Raw genomic sequence first — 25,805 nt, forward strand, 5'->3', positions numbered from 1 at the left:
TTAAAAAAAATCAGTGATATCAGCACTTTCCATAAAATAAGTATCTACTTACTTACTTTCCTCTTTAATGTTTTGGATGCACAGATAATGGGCATAATATTGCTTCTTTTATGAAAATGCTGGGAGATAAGAATAAAACACGTGTCACAGCATTTCTGTCACAATGAGACTGATGTATGACATATCACTTAGGTGGTAAAATCTGTCACACAGCAGAATTTACTCAGTTATTAAAGTGATCTATCTAAAAATGGGATTTTATTAGAACTTTAGAATCTGGAAATAGGCCAGGAACCTTTTGATGTAAAAAAGTATCAGACCTAAAGTGACTATAGAAAGCTTATTAATATGAAACTGGATGAATGAGGTAATAAACAATTTAGAACAAAAAGAAAGAAAAAATAAAGATAACAAATCAACATAGTGAACACCTTAGGAATTCAACAGATGCAAGATTCTTTCATCCTCCTTCAATTTTTTTTTTGGAATTCTGCAGAATAATATCAGTGTCAATTAAAAACACATTTAAACACAGAATTACATATTTTACAAGGATAATAGATATGACCATAACTCAAATACTTCAGAGTGCATGCAGAAGGGGACTGAGATTACACTCTTCAGATTTTGAGGAGTTAAGACAGAACTAACTGATCTGAGGTGGGTAAATAAGAACACTGGGCTGGGAGAAAGGGGAGGGGAGAAAAAGTATAGTAATTAGAAGCAGTGGGAGGAGGGGAGACCAAGTGTGGAAACATTTAGATAAGAGGATCTATATGATTAGTTTTGAGCTAGGAAGGTTTTATTTACATTTTATGACTTTGAAAAAATTCCAATATATCCAACTAGTGTAAGAAAAACATGATTTAAAATATGGCAATGACCGATATCCATACCACTATAAAAACAATGGTAATTTTAAAAGATATATTTTGTAAAAGAATACAGATAGAAGATGTACAGATGGGCAAGTCATAGGAAAACATCATTGTCCTCAATTGGCTTACCAGAAGTCACTGTCTGATTAGGATGTTAATTATATCAGATTATTATGAAATAAGAATCTCTCTTTAGAAGAAATTTCTACTCTTTGTAAAAAGTCAACATTTCCATAGATACCCTGGTCATTCTGCATTAATCAAGATCCTACTAAGAACTCATGTTGAAAGCACTACTCAATTACTATTAAAGAAAACAGATTCAACACAAGAGCATTTTAATTTCTGCAAAGTGCTATGATTCTTGTATTCTGGAAACACAATAATTGCAAATCTGAAATGTGAATTTTCACTTATAGAAATACTGTTGCTATCCATTAAAATCATTTAATAAAGTCCAGATTTTTCTCCCCCCAGTATATGAACTTCTTTGTGTTTGACCCCATCCTTTTGCAGAATCAGGAGAGCTGGAGTTACAATGGGATCCTGATGATAACGTCCCTTCCTAACTCCTGCCAATATTTCTCAATGATGTGAATGTTTCTTCTCATGGAGACACACGGTTCACACAATAGCTCTCCTTTGATCCGTAGCTTCCCTTGAAATAGGAAAACATCGCCTGGAAGTGCTTTAATTGTTTCATTTTATTTTCTAATCATGTGACAGAAATCATGAATGGAAAAAAAAACAACAGCAAACAAAATTCTAAACCATTCTGGGCAAGAAAATTAAAGCAACCACATTTAAACCGAAAGCTTCAAGAACTTAACAAAAAAAAATAGGCTATACACTTCATAAAGAGTGGACCAGGCTTCATTGTCTGGCTTTCAGTCTGTGTCTCTAGCTTTTACTGTGATTTTCACTTTACAATATCTGTAAATACCTTCTGTAAAAACAAAACCAAACTAATTGAACAATACCAAGTAAAACAGCCACAGCCACTCTCAGAAAACATTTACCTGCATAAAGCGACCCTCTGATGTCCCAAGATTAGCAATGGTGAGGTCTCCTTTAATGAAGGTGGATATAGATGTTAAGAGGACTTGGTTGAATTGGCCCATGAATAAGTCAACTCGCTGCAAAGCTGTGGTAAACTCCGTTCGATATTCATCACTGCGCACTTCACAGCCTGATGAATTTCTCAAAAGTGTCTGGAATAAAATATGGTCATAGAATTAATGTGAGTCAGATGCGAACAAGCTGGTAAGAAACTTTTCAGTGTGTCTTTTCAGAGCTCAGAGTAGAATAGCAAGGATAACCATGCAAATAAACAAAGAGCCCCAGACAGGCAGAAATTATTCTAGTGACCTACATGGCTCCAGTACTGGTAGGTGCTGCTATGTGTATATAGACTTTAACTGGGGTAAACCTTACTATCACAGTTTGCACCATGGTTGAATATGTACATACATAAAAATGGAACTTAGTGGTGCTAATAAAAGAAAAACAAAACTATAGATGTCCCAGTCCTGGGCATAAAGGTATTGCTTCTAGCCTGGGTGGCTCAGTTGGTTAAGTGTCCAACTTCAGCTCAGGTCATGTTCTCACGGTTTGTGGGTTCAAGCCCCGCGTCAGGCTCTGTGCTGAACGCTCAGAGTCTGGAGCCTACTTTGGATCCTGTGTCTCCATCTCTCTCTGTCCCTCCCCAGCTCAGACTCTGTCTCTCTCAAAAATAAATAAATATTAAAAAAATAAAAAGGCAGTGCTTCTAGCAGGCAAGTCCAATGAGATGGATTTCAACTGGAATAATAATAAATGTTAGAGTCATACATAATACATTATATATTTTAAAATACAATTTTAAAATACAATTTAAAATGTGTGCCTTTGTGTGCAGCGAGGTGGTAGGGGGGTGGTGGCTGATAGATAATTCACCAGGAGGCAGCGGAACACAGACCCCAGACTCAAGTTCTGCATCAAATCCTAGTCTGTCATGCTTATTTACCTTACACAGACCCTATAGCCTCTATGTGTTTGTGAAATTCAGGTTATTCATTTCAGTCTCCCAGGAAAATCAAGAGACTTATAGAAATGTACCTACCTTGCATAGCTGTTATAAAAGTTAAATGAGCTAATTTACAGACATCTTTTACCATAGAACCCAGCACCCAGAAAATCCCACTGAAGTATTTGTCATTATTATGGTGAAAGGCTCAAAAAAATGTAGAAACCATGCATCAAATGCTGCAATAGTTAACTTACTAAAAGGCAATTACCACTCAATCAGGTATTTATCTTTTAGGCTCAAGCACAAAATTTTAAAAATACTGTTCAATTATATATGTCAGTTAAGCACTGTGGATCCCTTCCTTCACCTTGACACTTCAGTGTCCTGATTTTCCTTCTACTTCTTACACTGCAACATTTGGTCTCTGGTGTAGGGCCATCTACGTCAGGGTTTCTCAAAGATCCATCCTAAGGCTGCTCCTCTCCTCACTCTTCACACTCTCTGTAGGCAACCTCTATCTCTCCCATGATGTCTATTGCCATTTAGCTGACACACATTTGTACCTCCACCCTATCCTCTCCTCTGAGCTGACCATGCATATATCAAATTGCCTATGAAATACACACTCAGATGTCTCCAAGACCTCAGGTTCAACACAATCAAAGTAGAAACCATCATTTTCCCTCATGCCTGATCTGATGATACCACACACCCTAGTGGATGGTTCTATCATTCCTCCAGATGCACAAGTCATAAATCTAGGTGTCATCCCTGATTCCTCCCCATGTACAGTCGATCACTTATTTTCATCAGTTGCAGTTTCTAAATATCTCCTGGATCCATCCAGTTTTCTCTGCCTCCATACTTCAACCCTTATTCAAGCTATGCCCTCCCTTTCCTGAACTACTACAATGGCTTCCAAATTGGACCTGCCACATCTGATCTCACCCAATCTCTTTCCAGGTCCATTCTCTACACTGCAGCCAGATTTTTTCCCCCCATAAAACACAAATCTCATCATATCACTCTGTTTAAAACACTGAATGTCCCCCTACTGTTCTTAGGATAAAAGACAAAAATTTTAACATGGTCTGATGAGCCCTTCATCATCTGGATCCTACTGAACTTTCCAGAATCATTCTCATTGTGTTCTCCTTTGCACTCTGTACTCCAGGGAGCTGGCCTTTGGTCAGTTCTCCAAATATGCCATATGTCCTCTCATTACAGGGCCTTTGCACATATTGTTCCCTCTTCCTGGAGTGATCCTTCCACCTTCATTCATTTTATTAACTGCTATGCCTCCTTCAGATCTTAGTGCGTCATCATTTCCTTAGGAGGCCTATCCTGACCTTAATAACTAGGTCAAATGCTTCTATTACAGACTGTCATAATACATTTTACCTATTTGTCATAGCACTCACAGCTGAAACTATTTGCTTGTGGATTATGACTGAAGTCCCTGCCATCAGAGACTCTGCTTGTTCACCAAGGTATTGCTAGTAGTAGATGAAATATCACACAGAGATCTTTAATAAATATTAAGTGAATGAATGAGTAAATGAATCAATTATAAGTAGAGAGGGAATGAGTGTGGAGACGTAAACTAATATTACTAAAGCTTTTTTTTTTCTTTCAGTAATAGGTACAGGAAAGAGTTTATAAGAAATGAATAGAGATAAACATTAGAAAAAAAAAAGCTAAAAAAAACAAGGCTGGGTGCCTGGATGGCTTAGTCAGTTAAGTATCCGACTTCGGCTCAGGTCATGATCTCATGGTCTGTGAGTTCGAGCCCTGCAACCGGCTCTGTGCTAGCAGCTCAGGCCCTGGAGCCTGCTTCAGATTCTGTCTCCCTCCCTCCCTCTCTCTCTACCCCTCCCCCACTCATGCTCTGTCTCTGTCTCTCAAAAATGAATAAACGTTAAAAAAAATTAAAAAACGTTAAAAAAAATTAAAAAAAAAAAGAGAAATGAATAGAGTGTCTGGCTTCTGACTGTACTGATAAGACATCTGGGAATTAGTAAATGGAGGGCAGATAACAGGAAGCAGGAGGATAAACAAGGAAAATGAAGTCTAACTTGTTAGAAAAAGAGAAAAAGTTCATTTTACAGATTTTTGTATGTAGTTTCAAGTTAAGGAAAATTATTTGAAGATCAGGAATTCTCTATTATTGTCCTATTATATTTATAATAATTAGAAAGCTGTCAGAGTAGATTTCAGACCAACTTAGTGTTTAAGAACAAAGTGAAATAAAAAATTCAGTTATCCTTATGCAAAATAGCCTTACTCCTCAATGTCAAATTTCTGTCGGTCATACGGAATACTGAGTTCTTACATCTATTAACTTTTATGGTTAAAAATAATCTACAATGCTGTTTTATATAGCAACAAATATTTCTTCATTTTAAGTGGCAATAAATTAGCAAACAAAGAGTCTCAGAGATGCAAAACCTGCTGACTCTTATAATTAATGAAATGTACTGGTTCTAGACATTTATTTTGATATATTAATGAGTACTATTTCACTATTTAATTAGAAGCTTTTCTTCACTAAAGTACTATAGATTGCTCTGAGGAATAGCAGATAACTGAGACATACCAGCAATTCAATAGTAACCGATTAATTGGTAATTAAGTTTCCATTGGTGATCAATCATCCATTTTGCAGATATAGTCAGAACCAAGGGACACTGCTTAAAGAAGCAAAGACTAGTTTTAAATCAAAGAGCATTTCAAGTATTCCATTTCAGAAGTGACTGCTCTTCAGGGTTAGTATCTGTGGTTGTTTTGTTCCTTTTCTTGCTTGTTCTTACTTTTTTTCTATGTCTAGACGGCATCCTGGGAACCTAAACCCTCAAATTTGACCTAGTGGAGATATGATGGATTCATTGGAATATGAAAACAATTTGCTGCATGTGGAGTAGAGTCTTAGATTTTAAACTAGTAGCAGGCTTCTATCAACAAGAGGCCCTAAACGGTCTCATTCATCTTTTATCATCCCGCCCTGTATTGTGCCCAGCACACAGTAGGCATTTAATAATAGCTTCCTTAAAAATTAATGCATCTGCAAGGTACCCAGAGATAAGCCCATCTGCCTACCCAGCTTGCTTTGTTGTCTGCTTGCTGAACTGGGCCAGTGGGAGAACGGAAGTGAGATGGGCCTTGGAGTGTCTGCAAACCTGCAAGAAGTCCTCAATCTTTTTTAAATGGAGGGAAAGTAACACAACCAGAACTCTGAATTGTATGTCTGTTTCCTCACATGTAAGGCATAAATGTAGAACTCGGCACCTGACTCAATTCACATTTATGTATATTCACGTATATTTACACTTTTAGATTTCTCCTTTAGGAAATAGTAAGGTCTCTAAATGGTACCTCCTCAAGGACTGACTGTATTATGTCTCTATCCCCCTCCCCCAAATAAATTCCTAAGTATAAAAACATTGCACAATGCTGGAATAGGATCTACAGAACTCCTTGATCTTGAAAAATTATGTAATTTGGAGCTAAAAAACAAATATCATGTCAGATCCAAATGACATTCAGATTTTATAAATCACAGATTCCTAACCTTTTTCTTTTTCATTTTTCTCCATAGCAGAGATCTGCAGGAAAGGACTGGGGCCACAAGCTTCTAGGAGAAAGTAACATTCCAGCATTCACTGCAGGAGAGGGGACTACTCCTTGTCTTTTCCTTCTGAGAATCTTGACAAACTCAATGATTGGGGTCAGGGTGGCAGGAACTAGCTTACAGAGCCCCATGTTGTCTTTGAGTTTGAACAGAATTTTAACTCTCAGGGAACCCTGGTTTAAGCTCTCAGCATTGCAAATGTAGGAAAATGCTCTCTACTCATAAATCTCAGTCTGAGTCACTATGTGCCTTAAAGGAAATGTATTTGCTGCTCATTTGTGCAGGGAAGATGGGGAGGCTTCTTCTCACAACTTTACATACAGTTCCTGGGTACAGCATTTGGAGTGATTGGGTGGAGATGGGAGACCTACAGATCTACTGCCAGGGGTCTCTTTGCCACTCGTGTTTCCCTCAAAGCCAAGAGGCCCTGTGCTTTGGGGTAAAACTGAGCATAGCTTGTGGAAGGCAGTTCTCTAGTAAAAGCTGCTTTGGGGCACCAAGGAAGAGTCTACAAAGGTTTCAGCCCAGCACTAGTTGGGGAGTCAGACTAACTCTCTTTTTGGTAACAAAGGAAGGAAGGAGGAAGAAAGGAAGGGACGGGGGATATCTGTCTTTACCCTGCACCTACCTACACTGTGCCAGGCACTGAGTTGGGAATTTTTACGTGCAAGCAGATGCACAGCCCTGTAAGGTTTTCAGTTTTCAGGAGCAGGAGACTCAGAGCAGCCAAGGGTGCGGCCACAGTGGCCGATTTCACGCTGGAACTGGCATCAGAACTGAAACAGTCATTAGAATTCAGTTCTCTGTGATTCTCAACCTCATGAATTTCTTCTGCTACTGTTTACTATTCTGGGCAAAGTTCCAAGAATTGCACAATTACAAAAATGGAAAGGGCCTTAGAGACCATCTTACCCCAACTCCTCATTTTAAATACGAGAAACTCAAAGTCAGGGAAATTGTACCTCTCAAAAAGTTGGAATCATTCAACAAAAGTTATCAATCAGCATGTAAAAAACCTACAAGCCTTCAAAGTAGGAAATGTGGATTCACTCACCCCTGATTGCTTTTCTGAGAGAAAGGCTGGAATTAATTATTTTTTTTCTGGATAGTGGCATAAAGATGACCACTAGCATTTTGGGCTGTTCTAATCAGCTTGACTCTCAAATCTTCCTCTCTATTGCCTATGTTGGTTTATGAACATTAACATGTTTCCACCCAGGTAATTCTAAAATTTCAGTCATCACCAACGCCTCTCTCTTGAGCATTTCTCACATCCAACTAGTTGCTCAATTCCTCTGACCTCTGGCTACAGCCCTCCAGCCACTCCTGCACCCCCTGCCCTAGGCTAGTGTTTCCTCATTGGCCTTCCTGTCTTCCATCTCATCTGCCTTGAAGCAGTTATGAGCTGTCACTCTCTTCTTCAAAACCTTAGTTGCTTCCCAAAGGATTGCAGGAAAAGCCCGCACTCCCTACTATGGTATCCACACCTGCCTTAGTTTGTTCTTAAGTCTTTTTTCCATTAAAGTGAAACGTCAAGTGACATCTAGGACACCAAATGAATCTAAGAGTGGCTATCCTGACACAAGACCCTTCCCATTCTTGGATTCTTGCATTTGCTTTAGCAGCTGATGTCTCAGCTTCTGCTAGTCAGTGATACCTACTCCTTGGCCATGTGAACCTAAAGCCTGGCTCTTTTCTAAAGTCTCTCCTTGCGAAGTCTGTTGAAGGACAGAAGTTATGTTTTAGTGGACTGGGAGGGAGATAGTGACAGAATAAGATGGACAGTATATGGGTATAAGTAGATACCATAAAGCTTGAGATATCTGAGTCAAGAGAGAAAAAGAAACAGGAAAAAAAAATTCACTTAATACATTGTTTAGGCATATACACACATGTAGTGCAACTAATGGCAAGGAAAAGACAATTCGCAATCATTGTTTACCTACTTTTCTGGGAAGGAGAGGGATATGACTGGGGTGGGACATACAGGGGACTTAGAGGCTTTGGTGATATTCTCTTTTTTAAGCCTGGTGGTAGAGAACTCAGTATTTGTTTTACTGCACACACGCGCGTGTGCGCGCGCGCACACACACACACACACACACACATAAAGAGAACATGAGTCTTTTGCATATATGAATATAACAAAAATAAATTTTAAATGAATTACCAATGAATTCATTTAATTGGTAATTTAATTCAATGGAATTACCAATGAATAAATGCGAAGTGAAAAAGTGGAGACAGCCTACTACAAACTCTCCCCACCCCAATTTCCTGACATCCTAAGCACATTTGAAACATTCTCATGGCTTTTGTCATCTCACAGGAGCTCACAGTAATGTTAAATATCATCTGCATAGTAGGTTATGGTTTTCCAAGTACATTATCTCATCTGATCCTCTCAGTAGGTCTGTAAATTGGATTTGTTATGATCATTACATTTCTACAGATGAAGAAACTAAAGTTTAGAGAGTTGTCAGTAAATATCAGAGCTTGAACCCTAGCTGTTGATTTCAAATCCAAATCCAACTGCATCATACTCCTTACTTATAGGCTCCTGCAGTATTTCTGAGACAAACTCACATTCTAGGGATGGTCTAAGGACACTGAAAAAGAATGTGCGTGCCTACAGCACAGGACTGGTTCTACCCAGCTGGGATTTGATGAGTTGCATGACCTTAGGCAAATAGCTTGATCTCTCTGAGTCTGAGCTTTACTTTACTGATATAAAAAACATTTGTCCAGAGTGTTTATAATGCCTCAGACACTGTTCTAAGCACTTTCCAAATATTAATTCATAACAATCCTAGGAGGAAACTGAGGCACTGCATGGTCAAAAGAGCAGCAGCTGCAGGGCAAGGATTAAACTTAGGTCACACAGCAGCAGTGTCTTCACCCCCCACCTAGGTTTGTCTATAAAGGAAGGGTTGAGGGAATTAATCCAAAGTTCTCTTCTGGCTCTACCATGCTGTGGGTCTGTGGATGGCTTTCCAAAGCTTCCTCTAGGCTTGGAATTACCAAGCTGCCATTGGCCTGCTGCTGGAACAAAGGACTGCTCAGGATATTTAGGATGTCATGAGTAAACAGTCACCCAATCATCTTAGGCTACTCCAACACATGAAAAGATTCTGGATACATATGCCCATTTTTTAAGAAGTTTGAAAAGCATTTACTTGCTCAAGGTTCATCCTTTTCTAAAATAATAATATGAAATCCACTCTGAGAACCAATGGTAAACTTCCTGTTCTGCTTTAAAAAAAAAAAAACAACTTATTACAAACCTGCTTCCTTAACTCAAGGGCTTATATACTGTCATAGGGTTAAATATTAGGAACCACTCTACAATTTGTAAGTCTTGAAACAATAATTTATTCTTTCTTTACCTTTTCATGAATACTTGGCCAAATGTTGTTTTTTTTTACCTGACTCAGACATATACTATTTTTTTTATAAAATGAACACTGAAGTGCTATATACCTCAGTGTATTTGATTCAAACTGTTTTCCCTAACTAACATTATGATGCATGCAGTGAATATGCAATTACATTTAATTCTGTATAATTAAGGATGTGATATACTTAAAATAGAGATTCCTTTAATTCATCTATAGGACAGATTTAGCTCATCTATAGATAATTTAAATCAGTCTTGCAGCTAGATTTAAAAAAACATACTATTTTATAAAATCTTTGCCAGTTCACTCATACCAGCCCTCTCTCCTTCTTGTACATGATGAAACTAACAGAAGCATTTTAATATAAATTTTATTCATAATCATCTTTTAAAAAAAATTTTTTTAAGGTTTATTCATTTTTGAGAGACAGAGAGAGACAGAGCATGAGTGGGGAAGGGGCAGAGAGAGGGAGACACAGAATCCGAAATAGGCTCCAGGCTCTGAGCTGTCAGCACAGAGCCCAATGCAGGGCTTGAACTCACAAACTGCGAGATCCTGACCTGAGGCGAAGTTGGACGCTCAACCGACTGAGCCACCCAGGCGCCCTAATAATCACCTTTTCTACAAATTCTATTGACATATAATAGTGGTTTTCTGGGGGATATGTATTTCAGAATAGATAGTCCCTCATTGCGTAGAACTTTTCATATAGCTGGTTAAATACTCAACTGCTTTAATTTCAGGAATTCCACATAACTTATTTCTCTAAATTTCATTCATGTCCTCTCTTCTGTTTATTCATGTTCTCTCCTTCTGTTCTCTCTTCTGTGGGACTGGGAAGGAGGTGCTGTGGACTGCAGGCAGAGGCACAGAGCTTTGAACTTCAGTGTCTGCTTATGTTGCTTTCAGACATATTTAACTTCTATGAGTCTGTACTCAAATATCTAAGATGTCAACATGAAGCCCGATTGTCTGTAAAATGCAGAAAAGTCAGTTCTCTGCCAGAGCAGGACCTTTTCTTTGGGGTCCTTAACGCAAGGCCAGACTGTTAGGGTGCTGTGGTTGAACGTTAAGAATGTGACCGTTTTGTGCTACAAAGACAACTCAACTTCATGTTGTGCTCAGCCACAGTTTTAAAAGAAAGATGCTTCCTTAATACTTGTGCTGCCACAAACTCCCCTTGATGAAGTAATCCTACTGCACTGCTTCAACAGCCACGGAGTTCATTACAACCAGAGACCTCAAGCAGGGGAGCAAAGCTGGGGGGGGGGGGCAGTTAAAGAAGAGCTGATTTGTCTCCAGGAAGGGAGAAAGGGCATCATCTCTGGCCCTGTGTGTTCAGATGGCCCTGAATGCAATACAACCATGCATCTGGCCAACAGGCTGCTGGCTCGACAGTAATGATTCACGAGGTGATGGAGGCTGCCTCGTGGATGATCTAACTTCACACACCCAGTGGCATTCTCTCTTCTGAGGACTAGCCCTGTCTCTGCAACTGCCTTTAGGCCAAGTTTGAATGTGCCATTAATGACATTTGAACTCACTGCTTTTCTTTCCAAACTAATTCCCTCTTCTGGCTTCCTATTTCTATATGGCATCAATAGCCACCCTCTCCCTTCAGGATGTCTCAGTCATCTTTGACTTTTCCTTTTATTTTATTGTTTACATCCATCTATCAATTCTTAAAAATGTTTCTATAGAGTTAAAGGAAATCTCTCACTTGGTGTCCTACAATCTAATTTCCCTGATTCCAGAATGTCTTTGTTCAATTCCACTCTCATAACTTTTTAGAGTAAGGTTCCCCAAACACATTCTTAGTCATATCCAGTGGTAACCACCCTAGCCTAGTGGAGAAGAGCATGGGCTCAGGAGTGGCCTTGCCCTTACCCGCTGTGCAAACTTAGAGAGAATACTTAGATCACCAAGCCTCACTTCTTCACTGGTAAAATGGAAAAATGCACATCTATCTAACAGAATTGCTTTGAGGTTTAAGTGAAATGAGTCGTGCCAGAGGCAGACACAGAAAATAACTAATAATGCAAAGCACAAAGAACATCACTGATAGATACATTCTGAAAACACCGGTACCGGTGGTAATGCTAGAAGATTAGGAAAAAGATAAGATCAAGTATGGGCTTAAACAGCTTTGCTCATGGCAGAGGCCAAAGCTGACACAGGTCTTGACAGAAGGTGGATTAGTGAAGAGGGAAGAAATATTTGGAGCAGAATGTATTTTATGTACATGTGTATACACATGTATAAAAATGCATTTACATATAAATGAAATAAAAACATATCCACCTTCCTCTCGAGGTATCCCCAGGATTCAAAAGATTCTGAATTCTAATATGATAGGGGTTCTGGAATTCTACGTGTTAAAATGTTTCCTTCTTTATCATCATTTCCCAAGGTGAATCAGATCTAAAACAGACCAAGTCCATGTGGTTTGGCTTAGCAGCCTTCATACCTCACTTCAGTCACAGCCAGGAGTGACAGAGTGATTCATAAAGAAAGCTGTTCCAAGTGAAGCAAATTTTAATGCTTAGTGTATAGAATTTTTCTCCTTTTCTCTATTTAGTTAATAGAAAACAAATTTTAATGTGCTTACTCATTGAATTGTAAGAGATACTCAAAACACAGAACACTAGTTACCCTGCACTAAGCAATAAGACAGAAGCAGTTCTTTCTGTAGAGTATAAGAGCTGTGGTCTGTTGATGTGCCTAACAGTGTCACGCTCAATAGAAAACAGGCTGATGAATGTCTTAGAGGATGGCCAGTTGAGGTGAAAGATGGATGAAACCACAGTTCCTCAATTGTGCCCCAGTATTTTGTTTAAACCCATGTCTATATCCTAACCTGCCATGACTGTCATCACCTCTTATCCTTCTTTTCCATCTCACCATTGTGCAGTGGGCCTCTTTACTCATCTTCTTCCCTTGTTCCCAACCAGAACTGTGTATCAGAAACCTCAATCTGTGGGTAACCCTTCTCACTGACCAAAGTCTACAAGCCCCTACCAAACTCTCTTCCAATCTTTCTGCATCTACATCAAGGCCAAGCTCATGCTATGCACCAAGCATGTATTTGGTACATATGCAGTGACGCCATTATGGCCACAGTAAAGGTGGTATTGAAAAAGACCTTCACTCTTAACTTCTTTTTCTTAACCCACAAATTATTTTCAACTTGAAATCATAGACTGGTGGTTAGTGAAAAATCTATGAATTCAAAAAGCAAACTTCATGGGAAGTCACCTCTACTAGTACCACTGCTCAAGCAATGTCTACTAGAAGGTTTTGCCTAAAGTCTCTCATTCAGACAATATCACTCACTTAAAAGGGACACTGTTGAAAGGCTCAAAAAAGCATTATGGAGCAGAGAAGTTAATCTACCTTTCTCCTTTTAATTGCTCTAATTATGTTTTCCCAATTTTGATTAAGTACAAAGCTCTGGAATTTCTATTTACTCTCCCTATCATCTTTTCTTCTCCTTTCATTGTTCTCCTTGTTTTTTGATCCATCTTCATTACACACTGGTGTATGAAGGAAGGTGTGTGTGTGTGTGTGTGTGTGTGTGTGTGTGTGTGTGTGTGTAAGGAAGGGACCAACACTTCCCAGAATTTCTTTCATGCTATTTTAACTTTTGGAAACTCCTCAATTCTATAAATTAGTTTTTAGAGATTTGGGGGAGGAAATGAAAAACTGTTTTATCTAAAAATAATTTTTACTAATCAGCATTTCATTACATTACTTGAAATATGAGGCTGTGCCATAACTATTTGCTCATTTGATAAACAGATATTTTGTTCAAGCAATTTTCTTAGGTACTAAGGATGTGGAGATAAAAGCCACAGTTCATATCTTCAGGGGCTAATGAGGAAACCAGTGAACATATTACCACAGAATGTGGTAAGAGATATGGTAGAAATAAGCAAAGGGTGCTACTGGAGTACTCAGGAAAGGCAGCTTATCCAGAATGGAGGGTTAGGGGAAAGCTAGAGAAGATTTCCTGGGGAAGGAAATGCCTGAGTAGAATTGTAAAGAACTGGGAGAAAATGTGAACCTGACAAAATCAATGTTAAAAGGAATTTGAGGCAGATGAAGTAATATGTGTTAAGGCAAGGTTGTGAGAGACACTAATGGATTCTGGGAACTACAAGAATGATAGGCTGACACACATCTGATAAATGCACAGGTTGACTCACATTACACTTACTATCCAAAATATGCAAGGAACTCAAACAACTCAGTAGTAGCAAAAAAAGAAAAAAAATGGGCAAAGAAACTAAATAGACATTTTTCTAAAGAAAAGATACAAATGGCCAAGAGGAACATGAAAAGGTGCTTAACATCACTAATCAGGGAAATGCAAAGCAAAACTACTATGAGGTATCACCTCACACCCTGTTAGAATGGCTATTACCCAAAAGACAAGAGATAACAAATGTTGGTAAGGACATTAAGGGAACCCTTGTACAGTGTTGGTGGGAATGTAAACTAGTACAGCCAGCAAACAGTATGGATATTCTCAAGAAATTAAAAATAGAACTACCATATGATCCAGCAATCCCACTTCTGGGTATTTATCCAAAAGGGGGGAAAAAAGGAGCACTAGGAGATATCTGTACTTCCACATTAATGGCAGCACTATACACAACAGCCAACACATGGAAACAACCTAAGTATCTACCAATGGATGAATGGATCAGGAAGATGTGGTATATGTCTATTCAGACTTTAAAAAAAAAAAAAAAAAAAAAAAAAAGGAAATCATGTCATTTGCCACAATATGGATGAACCTGGAGGGCATTATGCTAACTGAAATAAGCCAGACAGAGAAAGACAAATACTGCATCAATTTTATGTGAAATCTAAGGGGAAAAAAGGTTGTGTTTCTAGAAATAAGTAGAAAACTGGCTGCCTGGGGCTGGGGCAGCAGTTGGGGGTGATGGGGGTGATGGGTGGAGAGGGCAGCAGAAATAGGGAGACATTGGTAAAATGGCACAAACTTTCAGTTAAAAAATAAAAAAAAGTCTTAATATCTAATGTATAACATGGTGACCATAGTTGACAATACTGAATTATATACTTGAAATTTGCAAAGACAGTTTTTTGTTTTTGTTTTTGTTATTTGTAAAAAGGATGATAGGCTGAAGGTAGGGTAGGGTGGCAGTGCTGTGCTTGAGCCATCTTGTACCAGCTTACAGACCCAACTGTGAACATTTCTTCCTAATTTCATCCTGTTCAGTGACTTACCTTGGCAGCTTGAAATTGACTTGGTGGGAGTGTTTACACCACACAAATTGGCAAGCACTACAGATCGGGGCTTCTACTCCCCTCTTCCCTGAGAATTAGACATCCAGCACACTACTGAGTTTGAGGACCAGGAAATAGTCAAGGCCAAGGTAGGACACTTCTTGAATACATACTAAAGAGTATGGATTTACTCTAAAACCATTGGGGAGTCCTCAAATTATTTTAAGGGACACAGTAAGACAAATGGGTTTGCTTTCAAGAAAGATTAGTTACTCCAGCAGCAGTCTGGAGACAACTAGATTGGTTGGAGATGAGAATGGAGCCAGGGAGATCTAGTTTTATCTTACTGGCACCGTTTCAACATACTAAAAGAACAAAATCTATCTGGAATGATAACATACAATTTTGTTTCTCCTTTGTGTATCTGCAGAAAGAAAGAAAGAATAAGTAAAGATTTTGAAACTTCACATCTACTATAAATGAGACCAAATTTTATTCGGAAGAAGGAATAGAAGAAGCAGGCTGAATTAGATCATGCTGATGGAGAAGGCTGAGATAGGCTGAAAGATTCTCTGGAAATATTAAGTTCCTTGATTAAATAGGTGTTGTTAGTTGCACCCAAAACCAGGATAAGGTGCTTAGAAAGTCTTAAATAAGGCTGGTACACAGAATAAGAATGTCAACTTGGGTTAATGAATGAGAGAGGTTGTGTAAACTATTACTTAATCCTAGTTGAGGGTTTCCTGAGCCACTGGGGATCTGGGCTGAGGTTGAGAGACAAAAATAAGGTTAGAAGGAAATAGAGCATTAAACAAACAATAGTTCAGTTTAACTTGTGATTTAGCCAGAGTTCAGAGTATAAAATAAAAACTATCTTTCTTGCTAGTAGCAAGAAAGATAAAATGAAGTGATGTCAATATCATTATTAAAATAATTATCCAGCTATTCACTGGAACAGAGATTTTATTATATTTCTGCAGTGAAAATAAAAAATTTGACTATTTCTTAGCCAGTTTGTGAATATCCGGCATATAGAGTATTTAAAAAAGCACTGGGAGTTATAACAGCTGGTTCTAAAGGCCCAGAAAATGAAGGAAAAGCTTTAATATCTACAGTTCACACAAATACTAAATTAATATTTACTTATGAAAATTTAGATGTTTACTTTTCAAATATTTAATAATCTCTCCTTTTCTAGGAGTTCATCTGCATTCACTTGGATTGTTATCTTATCATTAGGGTCATAAGATACACGATATCACATAGTTTACACCATGACTAGTCTAGATCCTGAAGATTTTTTTTAAAAAAGAGCTTTCTTGTTAGGCGTGGTAAAGTCCTGGTGTTTATTTTTCTGTGATCTATAACTGTGCCACAAATGGTGAACTTCAAATTTTCAACGGTGCCACCATACCACATACCCAGGATCACAAAAAGCACTGTTTGCCTAAAAATCTGAAATTAATGCTTTTGTTTTCTTAAAAAAGTATCTACATAGAAAATACCATAGGGGCGCCTGGGGGGCTCAGTTAGTTAAGCGTCCAACATTGGCTCAAGTCATGATCTCACAGTTTGAGAGTTCGAGCCCTGTGTTGTGCTCTGTGCTGACAGCTCAGAGCTTGGAGCCTGCTTCGGATTCTGTCTCCTTCTCTCTCTGTCCCACTCTTCGCACTCTCTCTCTCTCTCAAAAATAAATAAAAAACATTAAAAAATTAAAAAAAATTAAAATACCATAATCATCGCCACAATTCATCATAATACGTATTTTTTAAATCAGGCACATATTTTAGTCTTCTTTGTGCATGTCAAAAACCTGACCTTTAAGTGTTAATTACAGGTTATATGTATTGTTAAACCACCATTTATATATTACTCATTATTTTGCAAACACTGACTAATATTCTTAATATTGGGCCAATAACAGAATTGATCTTGTGTTTTGGCTGCCCAGTTGTACTTGGAATCAATACATTTGTTATGACTCCTCAGAAACCAGAGTGAGTTTAGTTGAGAGTAAGAAACACTGCCAATTTTTTTTCCCTATCAGCTCTAGATAGACCCAATGTAACTGGTATTTTCAAATTAGAAATATTTCTCAATTACTCTTACTAATACATTTACTGATTCTTGTTTACCATGATGTTGGAGCCACAAATAAGTTTACATTAATGAATCCTCAGATACATTATAATGAATCATCAGATATATTCTATTGTAAATTCCTCTTCTTTATTCATTTAATTCAGTTCCTTAAGTACCAGGATCACCTAATTTGACCTCATATTCACCTCTATTACTGAACTTCAGAACATTTCCAGAGTCTTGGACCTTCTCATATTAATGAATATATGAAGAAAAATAATCTCACCCATTATCTTTCCTAAGGTTTTGTATATCCACCCTCCCACCCCCCCCCACCAACGGTACTCCTATAAACTATCTCTTACATTCAAGATTCTGGTTACTTTACTGGAAAGTAAATATAGCCCTTTGCCATAATTATAGCCTTCAGGAAGGGGCAAGCCAATGACCTCTCTGACTTGCAGGCACAGGAACGAGCCCTGAGGATTAAATGCCTCCTGTTCCCTCATCTTTTCCAATGGGAGACTCCACTTCTTTCTTGGCAAAACAAAAGTGAACAAAGTGAGCAAGAAAAAGGTGAGTATGCCTTTGGATTCCTCACATGTATTTTTTGTACTTGGATTTCAAATCTTCATGGCTCGTGGGGAAGGCAAGAACAGCGCCTTTTACGACCCTCATAAAAATATGTGTAGTTCTATCAAGGGCTTTTATCCAAATACTGCAGCAATTTAGATGGTCTCTATTTACTGTATAAGTTTACAGATTTCTTTTGGAAGACAAATTATTTTGTCAAATAAAATCAACACTATTGTCTGTTGTCTGCAAGGCATATATACCTAGGTACAAAGAACCATGACAAACTGCCTGCCCTCTAAGACCTTAAACTTATTTAGATATTTGCACGATTATGTATATATAAATCAATATGATTAAAATGAAAGAGAAAGGCAAAATGTCTGCAGTTAGGGAATGCATTAGAACAACATAAAGGCAGCACTAACTAGAGGACATGCCCCCGTACATTCAGTAGGTGCTCATGACATCCTTGTGAGTCCCAGGAGCACTTGTTCCTCAGCCCTGTAGGGCACATGATTCACATGAGAAGGAAATGGTCTAAAATAAGACAGTTGTGCAGAGAACGGTATATGATTGTAGAAAGACAATATGATTGGGGCCCATCTCAGCACCACATTCCCTTAAATTCCATCAATTTTTATAATTTTGATAGTTTCAAAAGAGCTTATTTTGTGTGTTTTTGGAATTATGATTCACTTTGTCATAGGATTTACTGGTGACAGGACAATCCCTTCTATCCCCAGGAAATGCAAATTCTTCTGTTGCATAGGATCCCAAGTGCTGGCCACAGAAGAAAGGTGAGAGGGACAAGAAAGAAACAACGTGGAGAGATACAAGAAACCTCTATTTTTCAAAGCTGATTAAGGTGACAGGCTAGGAGAGGAGGTAAGTGCTACCTACATTATGTCATTAGCTTCTAGAAATCTACATATTATTTTCCTCATACTAAGAATTACTTAATGAAAAGTAACTTAATTCCCTTAGAAATCAAAGAAAAGACAAACTTTATATACAGTAACAACTTTTAAAAAAACAAACTGTTAAAGAAGTTAAAATCTCTGGCACAGTTCTACCTCTTGCAATATGTTTTTCTAAGCGTAAAACAATATGTACTCATATCCAGAACTCACTTTAAAAAGCTGGTTAAAAGCAGCACCATGTAGTTAAGACCTCAAGTTTATGAAATAGGTAATAATTATAAGTTAATTAAATAAGTAGTTGGCCTTGTACTAAGGACATATGGCTTCTTCTAAAATTTTGGGCTTTATGTAAAAGTTAACTTTCACCTCCTCAGGGTGGTCTTTTGTGACTACGCTATTAAGTTTACATATTCCTCCTAGCTTACATTCACAGATTTTTATGTCCCACACACTGTATTTCATAAACTATCATGATATGTTTATTGGTGTGACTGGCTTCTTATTGACATCCCTCCCCTAGTGTGTTCACTTCAAAAAGACAAGAACCATGGCTATCTCATTCATCACTATAAGATCTGAAAGGTCAGGCACTCCATATCTACTGAATTTCTTGTTGAATCTTGGTTGCATGAATAAAACCTTTTTTCTGTCTTTTGCTGAAAACAATGATCACAAGTTTTTGGTCATTTTATGCACTAAATAAAATGATTAGGTTTCTAGAATTGGCTTAAACTAGTAAGATGAAAGGACAAGCATGTAATGTAAGCAGCTTTCAAAAATGGAAAAATTTGCACATTTTACTGTCAAGATAATTTTTAGAGATATTTGTTTTTGCTATTGACTGCCACTGCATTAGTGCTTGTATCTGCTTAATGCATTAGCACTAAATACTATTGATTCGCTAAGCTAACAGACCAATTTAATCTTTGCATTTTTCCCACTTGCTGAGCACCACCTCACCTATAGTTAAGTTAGTAGAGCAGTTGCTACATGCAAGTGTTAATCAGATTTTAAATTAAAAATGTCACTGGAAAATTTAATATTATACAAATTTACACTTTTCTGGTACATGGACACAAATTAAAGCAAATCATGAATAATCCATATATTTTGACATGGCAATTTAGCAAACTTAATTTTCATAAAATCAGCTCTAGAAAAGAGTGCTTAACAAATCAAAACTGACCTAAATTCACCCTTTTTTACCTAGAGCATGATTTGAAATGTCACCTACCATTTTAATGTCCTCTGATTGATGAACATTTTGCTGATTTGCCCAAATAAGACAACTGAGGTCAGACTTTAGTCTGAATTCACAATTTTAATTTTTGTTTTCCAGCTACACTATTCATAAGGTATTTCCCCTTACTTGCGAGCACAGAGTGGTGAAAATAGCCTTTATTCTATATCAGCATGAATTTGTAAGACATTTTTCTGTCCTCTTGTTGAAAAACTAGAGAATATTTTTGAAATATAGAAGGTAGACACACTTCATCTGTTCTAAATTAGCCTAGGTTTAGGGTGATGTGCAATAAACTTCTTCCCCAAGGCTTTTAAGAAAGGAAGTCAACACTGCTCAGCAAGCAATTCATATGCAAATGAACCAGCTTGGAACATTTTAGTTAGAAAAAATATATAATTAGCAAATTGGACTGTATCCAGGATCCCAGAATCACTTACCACATTCACTATTATTAAACACACACACACACCAACAAAAACAAACAAACAAAACACCCCAAAACACACTGAGGGAGTCTTAAAGATTTCAAGAGTAGCTGAGCCCTTGGTTTCATTCCCTTGATATAGGAGCCCTTTACAGCCCTCCCTGGCTGCTGGAGATGTGACTTACAGCACTTATCTGGGCACTGAGTCATTCTGGACTCTGTGTGCCCACTGACTCGGTATCTGTGCCAATCCATGAATAAGCAACGGGAGAAATTCCTCATGGGTATTCCATCCAAATTCTAACAGATCCTCCTTTTTCTTATTAGAGGAGATAACAGTGCAGGGTGGGATGACGACTGATAAGACAGAAGTATGAAGTAAAGGTGTAACACAAAATTCGATATATTATTCTGAGTAAAAAAATCCATTATTACTCAAGGAGGTTAATATTTTTATCAAAATGCAGGATTCCACATGTTTTCATTTGCCTCTAATCAGTAGTAGTATAACAGTATGTAGCAGTATGACAACGAAAATATCGTGTGTTAGAACTGTCTTGTTAACACTTCAGCTTTTCAAAAACCAACTTTAAGACTTATTTTTTGCATGAATGCCTTATTGTTTGCTACATTATTAGTTTTACCAAGTGAATCTCCATGTAGAACTCAACTACTTAAATAAAATACAGATCATACCACCTGCTTCAAAAGGCACTGAGAATAAAGAATTAATTTAAAATGCATTCATCACATCATGGATCAATATAATCCACAGGTAAAGCCTACCTACGTTTTTGATAATGGTTTCAGCATTAACTGTATTTCTTTGCTGTTATCTTATAAAAATGTCATGCCCTTGCTTTTTCATTCTTTCCTGGGGTGGACCTATGAATAAGCTACCAAATGGTTTAAAGAAAGGTTAGCAGGAGGAAGAGAGAGAGTAGAAGATATTAATGGCTCACTGTAACACATTTTCAATACCCTCTGGGTGTGCCCTGTGATCTCACAGAGTATCACAAAATTCTGGAAAGAAAATTATTTTAAATTATTTTTAATAAAATAATGCAATATGCTACTTTTCATGGGACGTTAGCATGTAGAATTCAAATAAGTAAGTTAGGGAGCAGCAACTCCCTGAGCCTGGGTGAGAATAAATGAGTTAATGGGAGGAGAGGAATCAAGTGTAAAATTAACAAATTTCTACTCAGATTTTTAAAACAGTATACTGAATCATTATACCTCAAGGATTTTCTTTTTTGCAAGATTTTGCTTTGGTAGCTATTACGTTTGGCTTAAGGCCAAGGTATCTAGTGTTTAGAATGAAGAATCCTCAAAAACATTTTTCATATAGGATAACATTCTCTCATTTCGTAGCATAGAAAGTAAGAAAACCCTGAAATCCGACTTCACATTTTTCATCCTTAATACAAAAATACTCTCTTGAGAGTGCTAGATTGTTTAAATAAGACATGCCAAACCAGTATAATTACATGGATGTTATTTGTAACACTGACTCCACATTCCCAGTTCAAATGGTGTGGTGTGTGGGAGATTACAGATACATGGCCTATAAAGAGTTATAAATCTTTGTTTATTTTATTAAATATTACGAGACATGCCCTGAGGATGACAGATCAATAATGGTCCTTGTGGTTTCCTGATGGAAAGCTGCAATTATTTTCTTCCATTACAACTTAAATGTAACCCAATTTTACTCATCTATCATTTTTATAATAGTAATAAAGAAACATCACTGTATGTTTATTTTTCTGCCTATTCCTATTATTCCTTGTTTGCATCTTGTTTCGATTTTGTTTTCATTCAAAATTGTTCTAATCATTTTGCTTTCTTCCTCAGATGGCTCTGAGTGGTGACCCTTTAACTTTGGCACTCCTTGAAACGGAGATGGAAAATTACTACTTTAAGTTTCCTTTATTTTGGGAAGTGGTTGGCTACTCTTTGAATTTGAGTATAAATGATATTTAAAAAACAAGGAAGCCTGACACAAACAACCTGTGAAGTTGGCTTTTTCTAAAACAGCATTATCTGAAAATTCTTGAATGCAGAGTATAATTTAAATTACATAAGCTTAGTATCTTACAGTGCCATGGACAGTCAGAATTGAAAGTGGGAACAGGGGCACACCTTATAACTTCTAGCCTGGCTCTCCTCTCCAAACTACCACCACTCCCCACCTCTCTCCCTCTCTCTCTCTCTCCCTTTCTCTTTTTTGAACAATCAAGTTTTAAGAAGGACTTACACGAATTAAGTATTATGGAGGTAGGTCACTCATAACAGGTAGGAAGGTAAGTGAAAGACTTTCATGAGCAGTAGAACCAGAGTTTACCCCTTCCAGAAAATCCAATAATCTATATTTGCCTTTCTTTACATAAAGAATTCCTTAAAATATTCCTTACAATAATAATTGCTATTTGTTAGGTGCCAAGGACTAAGTTAGGGTCTTTTGCAAACATTTTTGCACTTGTCTTCCCAATGGTATTGCATGGAAGAAAGTGAGTTCAGAGAATTTAAATAATGCTCTTGTGACCAGACAGGTATAAAATGATCAGGTACAGACCAGATCCCTCTGACTTCAGTCTTGTTCCTTTAGACCATGCTGTTGTCTCCCAAAGAGCTACATTTATGGTTCCTTTTTTTAAAAAAAATATTTTAGAGACAGAGAGAGAGTGAGGGAGTAAAAGCAGGGCAGAGGGAGGGACAGAGAGAGAGAGAGAGAGAGAGAGAGAGAGAGAGAGAGAGAGAGAGAATCTTAATCAGGCTCCACGCTCAGCACAGAGCCCAACATGGGGCTTGATCCTGAGACCCTGGGATGATGACCTGAGCTGAAATCAAGAGTGGGACACTCAACCGACTGAGCCACCCAGGTGCCCTGAATTTATGGTCATCTTACTGTGCCAGGTACTCTCTATGTATTATTCCCAATTTTTACAAAACCGTGTGAAGTAGGTTTTGTTCTCTGCATGTTACAAACAAAGAGACTGAGGCTCTGAGGAGTTAAGTCATGCAGCAAAAGTCACACAGTTGATATGCAATAAGCTGGGACTTCTATCCAGGGGTGTCTGGCACCAAACTGCATGCTTTTCCCCCTCAACTGATCAATCACTGGTCATTAAGATGTTGGTGAAAATATTTTTTACTACAAGCCTACTCTTACTCTTCCAAATGCTTACATATGGAGCAAAACTTTGAAATGGGATTGCAAGAAAAAGTATAATGTGGTAATTGTTATTTTCTGGTTAGGTAAGAGATATTACAAGAACTCTTTTTCTAATTTCAACTCTGATTAAAAATCTTTCCAAAATGTATTAATCCAATTCTCTTAGTAAGTATAATTTAGGGAATAGGATCTTTAGAGAATTGGGGATTAAGAAAATTCTTTTATTCAATATTGATCCCATTTTTAAGGAACTGGGTCAATGTGTATTGATTCTAGTTTTCTCCCAGAGTAAACGTTATGTTAGTAAATCCCTTATATAATACTGTTGAAGAGTCCCATCAATGTGCTTAAAATGAACTGAATTTTTAAAAATTTTTATTTTATTTTATTATTGCTTTTCAGGAATAGAATTTAGTGATTCACCACTTACATATAACACCCAGTCCAATACTCAACCCAACCAGTGTCCTCCTTAATGTCTGTCACCCATTTAGCCCATCCCCCCCACTCAACACCCTGCCAGCAACCCTCCATTTGTTCTCAGTATTTAACAATCTCTTATGGGTTGTCTCCCTCTCTGTTTTTATCTTATTTTTGCGTCCCTTCCCCTATGTTCATCTGTTTTGTTTCTTAAATTACACGAGTGAAATCATAATATTTGCCTTTCTCTGACTGACTTATTTCGCTTAGCATAATACACTCAGGTTCCATTCATGCTGTTGCAAATGGCAAGATTTCACTCTTTTTGATTGCTGAGTAATATTCCACTGTGTATACATCCCATCTAAAATGAACTGAATTTTTAATACTGTTTATCCCCAAATTTGATTTATAAACTCTCCATATTATGGGACATTTTCTCAATTATTTTATTTTGAATAATAATGTGCTGTCTAGGAAATATGCATTAGACTAAAACAACTTTAATCAAATACCAGTTTAAGATGTTTACAGAGGTCAAATGATGAATGAGTAAAAAGGTGGTAACATATTTAAGACTAAAGATTTAGTAATTGTTTGTGGGTATTTAATCTCATAATTCTAAGTGCTGGAAATCACTGTAAATGTTATCTATCCTTTAAGAATCATTCTCAAAAGCAACATAGAAAATGGTTACATTATGAAGATCAAGAATTTATTTTTATAGAACTGATACAATCAACTCTAATATTACATGAATGGGTACATATATGGCTTAGGATGAGCTTCCAGAAACAACATCATATGCAGAATCAAAGAGTTCTGAAGCACAGACAACTTAGATGTGAAGATGATGTGTTCTGGAAACTATCAAATGACTCAAAAGAGGGCTTTAGAGATGTCACCAATATGAGAAGTATAGACCTGTTTCATAAAATGCGAGTGGGAAAAGCAACCTAATATGTGATCTGAAATAAGCCAAGTCAGGCTTATATACTGGCTGGACCCCTACAACTTAAAAGACCCTTTCTTGGCACTCTCTCTGTCTGATCCTGTGATAGAAACTCTTTTTGTACATGGCGGAAGCTCAAAGAGGGCCAGAAAACCCCTGCCATGGCTTTGTTCACACACTGAGGACTGGGCAGAAGCCTTAGCACAAGGTTACCACTGCAGTTTTCCTCGTCTACAGAGCACACAATAGTCCCTCCATAAAGATCTGATGGATTAGAGATGTTAATAACAAAACTATAATATATGTGTTTATTCACCAACCTTTATGCCAAAACCAAAGCTCAGTTCCAAGAAATTGTTAGAAGGGTCACCTGATATCTTGCCAAGAAAAGTTGCCAAGACAAAATGGAGTCATCTTATTGCTTGGTCTTTCCAAACAGGTTTGATTTTGTAAATCATTTTGTTTTGTGTGAGTAAAGGCTCTCTAGGTGACCTTATTTTAAGATGAAGCTAGGAAATGACTGTATGCTGATTATTGGGGGAATCTGAGTTCTTTCTGTGGATTGGTGTATGAAAACTGACAATGTAGGTAGTTTCATTCTCAGAAGAATTTTGATATTTAGTAACCAGAGAAGATAAACAGGCAAATAAGTAGAAGAAGTTGGAAGGTATTTGTCTTTATGGAATTTGGCCAGTGCAAAACTTGGCTTCCCTGGTAGGAAGACTATGTTGGCAAGCCCCATCTGTTTTCCACAAGAATTTTGCAATGGGAATGATAATGATTTCAGGTGCAAATGGTGCATTTGGGGCATTTTTTTCCTGCATGCTAAAACTGACCTGAAT

At 37.5% G+C, this 25,805-nt stretch overlaps 1 protein-coding gene across 4 annotated transcripts in view; it reads right to left on the reverse strand.

Annotated features, from left to right (window-relative positions):
• The window catches only part of MET (MET proto-oncogene, receptor tyrosine kinase), a 111,732-nt gene that overhangs the window by 56,598 nt on the left and 29,329 nt on the right, over positions 1-25,805 (reverse strand). For all 4 annotated transcript variants that reach the window (XM_053218178.1, XM_015067333.3, XM_053218176.1 and 1 more), the window contains one exon: positions 1,898-2,089. In XM_053218178.1, the coding sequence (XP_053074153.1) occupies positions 1,898-2,089 (192 nt within the window). The remainder of the gene's footprint in view (positions 1-1,897; positions 2,090-25,805) is intronic.

The sequence above is a fragment of the Acinonyx jubatus genome, chromosome A2 (genome assembly GCF_027475565.1).
Source record: "Acinonyx jubatus isolate Ajub_Pintada_27869175 chromosome A2, VMU_Ajub_asm_v1.0, whole genome shotgun sequence".
Taxonomy (NCBI): domain Eukaryota; kingdom Metazoa; phylum Chordata; class Mammalia; order Carnivora; family Felidae; genus Acinonyx; species Acinonyx jubatus.